Source organism: Amphimedon queenslandica, unplaced genomic scaffold, assembly GCF_000090795.2.
Source record: "Amphimedon queenslandica unplaced genomic scaffold, v1.1 AMPQUscaffold_12771, whole genome shotgun sequence".
NCBI lineage: Eukaryota > Metazoa > Porifera > Demospongiae > Haplosclerida > Niphatidae > Amphimedon > Amphimedon queenslandica.
Genome location: NW_003546993.1, coordinates 28,415 through 35,784, shown reverse-complemented (window position 1 = coordinate 35,784; position 7,370 = coordinate 28,415). Strand labels below are relative to the sequence as shown.

General features: G+C 35.7%; 1 protein-coding gene across 1 annotated transcript in view; it reads right to left on the bottom strand.

Moving 5' to 3' along the window:
* The window catches only part of LOC100641984 (E3 ubiquitin-protein ligase MYCBP2-like), a gene marked incomplete at its 3' end in the record, with an annotated part of 8,983 nt that extends 1,758 nt beyond the window's left edge, over window positions 1-7,225 (bottom strand). Inside the window, exons 1-10 of the mRNA XM_011408837.2 lie at window positions 7,038-7,225; window positions 6,492-6,743; window positions 6,110-6,175; window positions 5,660-5,750; window positions 5,203-5,273; window positions 4,871-5,012; window positions 4,652-4,728; window positions 3,997-4,204; window positions 3,423-3,596; window positions 2,528-2,677 (exon numbers count right to left, since the gene is read on the bottom strand). Of these exons, the coding sequence (XP_011407139.1) occupies window positions 2,528-2,677; window positions 3,423-3,596; window positions 3,997-4,204; window positions 4,652-4,728; window positions 4,871-5,012; window positions 5,203-5,273; window positions 5,660-5,750; window positions 6,110-6,175; window positions 6,492-6,743; window positions 7,038-7,205 (1,399 nt within the window). The remainder of the gene's footprint in view (window positions 1-2,527; window positions 2,678-3,422; window positions 3,597-3,996; window positions 4,205-4,651; window positions 4,729-4,870; window positions 5,013-5,202; window positions 5,274-5,659; window positions 5,751-6,109; window positions 6,176-6,491; window positions 6,744-7,037) is intronic.
* Between the last annotated feature and the right edge of the window lie 145 nt (window positions 7,226-7,370).

The window sequence follows — 7,370 nt, the reverse complement described above, 5'->3', positions numbered from 1 at the left end:
ACTACTACATGATAACTATGAAGCCATGTCTTTCATGCAGTGGTGTAGGATTTGTTATCACACCACTTTGCAAGTACCCTCTTGTTTCTTTACTTTTTTACAATTTAATCCTACTACTTTTCTATTTTTAATGTTTTTATTTACTTGTTTCCATTCTTTTTTCTTAAATTAATAAAATTACTTTCTGTTATGATTATGTGGTTAAATTAATCATATTCATGCTAATCACGTGTGCATAAATTAAAATGGCGTCAAACCACAAACCCACGCGATGCTGCAGCTGGAATTTGTCTTCCATTGTTCTCTGTCCTTGCTTCTTTTTGAAGCCACATGTCCAGTCCTTGACCCAAGCTCAAAGGAATGATGTAAAAGCCAACTCGAGCCGTTCTCTGGCTTAAAAGATATCCGTGTTGATAGAAGAAGATGAAAGAAGAAAAAGTCTGAAGAATTTTGCAGAAGTTTGAATTTGGGCCTATTCTCCAGAAATGCTCCTGCTACATTACAGTCCACTCTAAAGGTACCTGGAGAATCGCTCAGTGAAGGAGAGCTCATTTAAGCCATTTATAAGGCTGTGCAACGTAAGATAAAAGAGTTATGAGTGTTTGAAAATCATAAAAACGGCCGCCATCTTGAAAAATCAACCTCAATCCTAAATATAGGCTACCGCCTATATAATGAGTATGTTTAACTGTTAAGTAAATTAAGTAAACTGTTATGAGTAAATTAATTTTTCATGATAATGTAGGCTGGTTTGAATTCTGATGCTCCTGGTATAACAGGGTTTACTCCAGTTGGTTCTCCTTTACTACGTCCAGAGGAGGTTAATCCTGAGAAGCTATCATTAGCTCTAGAACCAGAAGTAGCTGCTATAGCTGCACAGCATCAGTCAGAAGTATCAGGGTCCCCTCCACAGAGATACATGGTAGTTGATATAGGAGGAGGTACAGTTGATATTACTGTACATGACAAGAGTAATGGGAGAATTAGTGTCCTACTACCACCAATGGGTAACACCTGGGGAGGAACAACCATCAATGAAGCATTGTCAATGTTACTGGAAGAAGCAGTAGATGATGGAGGCTTCCAATCTTTTAAAGAATCCGACCCCATCAGTGCCAGAGCTACGCTAAATAAGCTTTTCTATGAAGAATTCGAAGAGCGAAAAAAGAGATTTGGAAATGCAATCGAGGGCTTTAGTGAAATAAGATTAACACTACCACGACCTTTCACCAGGCATTATAGTAGTGATAAGCTCCACAAAGCAAGCAAACCAAACATGTGCTATGATCCAAAAGATGATATTTTAAGCATAGGATATGACCTACTAGAAGAAAAGATATTCAAATCCACAGTTGATAAGATAATAGAGTGTGTGAGGGCAGCGTTTGATGAGCTAACAGATCATATTGATACAGTTTATCTGGTAGGAGGGTTTGGAGGGTGTAAGTTTGTTAGTCAAAAGATAGAAGAAGCTATTGCTGAGCATCGTGGCAAGCTTTATGATAATATAGTGTGTCCTATACAACCAGATCTTGCTGTTGTATCAGGAGCAGTAATGTGGAGGAAAGATCCTAACATAATCCAATCACGTGTTGCTGATGCTACCTATGGGATAGTATGTGTTCCTGTATTTGACCCATCAATACATGATGAGCATTACAAGTATCTAGATGAAGGAGATGGTGAACAATGGTGTAAAGATGTCTTTGAGGTATTTGTGCTCAAAGGAGAAGTACTAAATGATGAAGTGTATAAAACTACACTTTTCCCTGCTTCTCAAAAAAAAACACAAACTTGCATTCCTATATACTGTACAGGAGATGATGGAGTTCAGTATGTCAGAGATAAACAAGGTAAACTAACAGTACGTAAGATCGGCCAGCTAATACTTGATGTTCCTAATCCTAATAATCTACCCAATAATGAGAGAGAATTTGACGTATTCATGGATTTCAGTGGTACAGAGATACAAGCAAGAGCTCAGTATCGCATCACTGGAGGAGAAGTGAAAACAGTTTGTGACTTTTTAACAAACCAAGACAAACAATACATGTAATGAAGAGTGTGCATGCATGTAATTTTTTGTTGATTCTGAACACCATTTGGTTCAAAGTAATTGTCCTCATTACAAAGATTTCTTCATTTGTTAGTGACAAGTAGGAAAGTGATCTAGATCCCATCGTGAAATGGCAATGGGTGTAGCCATTTTTCAAGCCATATTCAATTACCATTATAGCTATGGCAACAAATTTCAGATAATTTTTACAAATTTTGAGAAAATCTATTAAGCTACAGCAGGACAAGGTGCATTTAAAAAATACACAAAAATATTTTTAATGGCTATTTATAAATATACCCTTGCCTATACGTCTACGCGTGGCAAGGGTAAAAATTTGGGCCCACAAAAATTACTAACTGTACATACATGTACATGTAGTATAAAATTGAAAGAAATATTGTATATACATGCACATACATGTAAAAATATAAATTATACATGTACTGTACATGTGCTAATTGTAACTACCTTCACTGGGTGGTATGTAGTTCCTCCCACACTGGCCGTACTGGTTACTGCCAAATGAATAGATGGTCCCTAGCTGGGTAAGTATGATAGTGTGTGATCTACCAAGAGCAATCTGACTGGCAGGGACTCCTAACATACTAGTAACAACACCTAGTGGAGGAGAGGGAGGATAAAATGAAGTACTTTAAATCCATTAATAGTATGTACTACCCATAAATTTTAAATATTTTAACCTTTGGCATATAATTTCGTTCAAGTTAATGGACGTAAATATGACTGTCAATGTGTAAAAAAATGTGTAATTGGTTACCTTAGCGGTAAAAATCGTTAAAATTAATAGACGTTAATATACCCACCATAATTACAAAAAAGTTAAACATATTCATGTACATATAGGTCGTTAAATTATTTGGGTTTACAGTAAATGATAATAATAATGATAATAATAATAATATTGTGGTTACAATCCTAAGGACATATAGTAATACCATCAATATTAACTACATGTATTTTTAACATTGGCCTATAGTTAATGGACGTAAATATGATTGTCATTGTGCATTTAGTTAACCTTAGTTGCAAAAATCATTAAAATTAATATACCCACCATTTTGCAAAAACATTAAACATAAAGGTTGTTAAATTATTCGGGTTTACAGTAAAAAAAATAATAATGTGGTTACAATCCTAAGAACATGTGTACATGTAGATGTACGTGTAAATGTACATGTACATGCAGTATAAAATAGCACATTAAAACCTAAAATTAATAAAAGTCTTATTAATATCCACATTCCACATACACACAATGCATGTACATGTTTGTGTACATGTACACGTACATGTACATGTACATACATATATGTAACATGTACATGTGTGATGTGACTATTACCGGTAGTTTTGTCCACAAGGTCATCTTCCAAAGCTCCAAACATGAAGAGTTTCCCGTCCTTACCAATGAATGCTGTTGTGTGTGGGCCACAGGCACAGCTAGTTATCTCCTGGTCCTTTAGTTTACTGAACTTCTTTAATTTAACTGGTTTAGGCTGCTGGCGACCAACTGGAGCTAAAGAGAGAGAAAAAGAGAGAGAAATAATTCCAATCAAGTTTGGATTTTTTGTGAACTTTAAAGTTGCTCAAAAAATTGCCCCATACTACAGTACATGCATTAATACATGTAAGAATTCTCCAACTTTAATACATTTTCAATAGCTTAATTCATAGTACATCAGGGTTCTGCCTAAAATAAAATTAGAGGTGGTTGGTGTTCCTTTTAAATTCATGTACAGCATACTAGTAGACTACAATATCATGCTTTATGTATGGTTATTAGTATTAACTGGATGGTTGGTCTAAGTGATGAACTGGTTGGTTCATTTGTTGAGGTGGTTGTCCCGACCACCCCCCACCACCATAGGCACTCAGAACTATGGTACATGTACATGTACATAACTATATGTACATACCATTCTCCCCTGCCTCTCCCTTCCTGTTCACTCCTCCAAAGTAGACCACTCCTTTATCAGTGACCAGGACACAGAAGCTCCCAGTATTATCCACAGCAATACTCTCTATCTTCATCTTAGCATCAGGCAATTCAACTTCAGTCCATTGGCCCTTGGGAGTGTCTTTACCAGTCACACCTACTACAACACCAGAGCCTTGATAATACAACTAGAAATAATAAGTATAATAATAATAAAGGTTAAATTAAAATTACACATTTAAACAAACATGCACATGTACATGTAATTAAAAAATTGTATGGCTATATGACGTCTACATGTACATGCATGTGTATAAATAATAATCACTGTTAGATCTAGAGGGAGTTTAAGAGACTTTTGACTCATACATTTTGATCTACATGTACATTAGGTCCTCTGAAATCTCCCATTTAACAGTTTTTGGTATCTCATATACATACGCACATGCATGTACATGTACTTAGTCTAGGTCTCTTATTTTTGTTAAACTAGTCCTACCATTTCTAGATCTAACAATGATGATGATAGTAAAAATGATTAAATTTTAGGCACTAGTAATTTAAAAGGTACTACATAAAAATATTTAAATGATCCCTTCCTTAGCTCCAATTCTCTCCCTCTCTCATTCTCTTACTTTCCCAGTTGTTGTTGATATCATTATTGTGTTCCTAGCAGCTGAGAGTTTGCTCACTTCTTGTAGATTGTTTTGATCTATATATTAACAAAAAAACAATGAAAATATTACAAAAATTATTCGACCTTCAACATGTCCTCCCTCTCTCTCCCCCCCCTCTCTCTCTCTCCCCCTCTCCCACCCTCCCTCCCTCCCTCCCTCCCTCCCCCTCTCCCTTACACAGTGTATGTAAGCTCCCTTGATTGTCATATTTTGCTCTGCCCAGTACAATGATGCTCTTCTGTGATAGCTGTAATGGTCTCTCCTCAACTATTGGTATCGGTGAACATATAGTGGTCAATTTACGGAGAGAGAAACCACCCTAGTTATTAAAAGAGGAGGAGTCAGTTATAACTATAACTAATGCCATAATTATTTATGTACTGTAGTATTAATGGAAGCACTAGATGTATACATGTATATGTAGTATATACAATACATGCCTGAATAAAGTTTAAAGTATTACATTTTATTAACATTATTATTATTATTATTGTTATTATTATTATTACTTCTTTCTTAGCTGCTATCTGTTTAAGGTCAGTTCCATCAGTAAATAAACAATGAGGGCCAACAGCATCAACTAATCATTAGGGAGAGACAGAGAGAGGAAATTTAAACATTAAAAAAGAAGTACATATACATATATGTCTCATGTGGTGTGTTTATACTCATCATAAAAGTAAAACAATGAAGATGTACAATGAACAACTATTTTCCTTTATTGTTACACTTAGACAATATCTAGTACTTATTAATGCACTTAAGCACTCTGGAGAATGCTTGTTCTTGTACTTAAGCACTTATGTTAAAGCTAGGGATTGTGCTTGTGCTGGTACTTCTAACACATTTCAGTGCTTTTGCTTGTGTTTAAGTACATTTCATAGTGCTTGACCCCATGTCTGGTATATTGCATAGCCCTCGAAAAAAGGCACCTTGCAGTATATGTACATGTACATGTATACTTACCATCTAGTTCCATTGTTTCTTGTACCTTGAGTGTGTCAGGGTCAATCATTATCACAAGACTCTTACCAATTGGAGCAAAATATAATTTACCCTGTGGAAGAGAGAGAGAAAGAGAGAGGGGGAGAGGGAGGAGAAGGAAAAAAAGATTACAATATCCACATCTACTGTACATGTACATGTACATATCTTTGTGTTAATACTTTTCTCTCTTCCAGCATTCATTGCACTTATTGTTAGTTGTAAATGCTTTTTTTCTAGTTTTTATTTCCCATTATCATTATTACATTTGGAAAAACACACACACAAGATAAATATTACATGTAAATGTATAAATCTTGTTATAATTATTATTGTTATTACTTAAAACAATAAAAATAAACATTAATCTTGTACATGTACATGTAGCCCCATGTTTCTTCGTGTACATGTACATCCCATTTATCTCCTTACAGATGCAAAGAGCAGTCTTCCGGCTTCATCGTTATGAAACTCACTCACGGACTCAGAAAGACGACCCTAAAAACAGGAAAAAATATTAAAGTTGTTTGTTTAATTGTTTTATACTGGGGATCAGATCCTGTTTCTAATCTTAACTCAGTATACTTTAATCTTTCTCATTCTCTACATTTATTACTATTTCTGTAACGTTACTATACTTTAAATTAATATTAATTGTAATATTACTATACTGTAAAGTTCTTTAATAATAATAATAATAATAATAATAATAATACATGTAGTTTAATACATAATAGTTTAATGATACATTTAACACAATAATATGTGTAAGTCCATACATGTACATGTACATGTATGAACAAATTGTACCTACCTTTATAGTATTACCGTAACCAGATCCAATCTTCATCAGCCCAAAGCTACCGTGAACATATAAATACTTGGAGTCGGTAGCAATAGAACCAACAAGAGATGAAGAGGGTGGCTTATGGTCCAGTCCTGGTAGTGGCCATTTATCAACAAGACTCTTAGTTTGTATCCCTTGATCAAACCAGTCAGTATCGTAAGGGGAACCTATAAGAACCGCTTTTACTGATACTTGTAATGACCTTAATATGTCTGGTACCTGAGGAGGGGAGGGGGGAGAGAGAAAGAGAGAGAGAGAGAGAGAGAGAGAGAGATTAACATTGATCACTAATTATAATCATAGTTTCGTTGGTACAATGTCCGTTCATGTACAGAGAATTTAGGCTCAGTTTATACAAATCCACTTCACTGAATCGGGATTGTTTCGCTATTCATTTCAGATCAAAAATTCATTTCAATCAAAAAGGATTAACATCACAGTATCCTTATACTCACAATTGATCCACAATACATGTACATGTAGTTCATTGGTCTTTCATTAAGATCTTCTTACTTTTAAATAGTGTCCATTATAATCATTAGGTCCTATCAGTAGAGCAGCAATGGCTGACAGGATCTTGCTAGTCTGTCCAAGAGCAACCACTAAACTTACGAGACAAGAAGAAGCAACAGCAGAGAGTTTGGAGGCAGCAGCTGGTGACTCATCAACAACTATCTTCATCAGTAACTCAAATAATTTAGCTATAGGAGAGAGGGAGAGAGAGAGGGGGAGAGAGGGAGAAAGAGAGGGGGAGGGAGGGGGGAGGGAGGGAGGGAGGGGGAGGGAGAGAGGGGGAGGGAGGGAGGGGGACAGAAGGAGGGAGGAAGGGGGGAGGGAGGGAGGGAG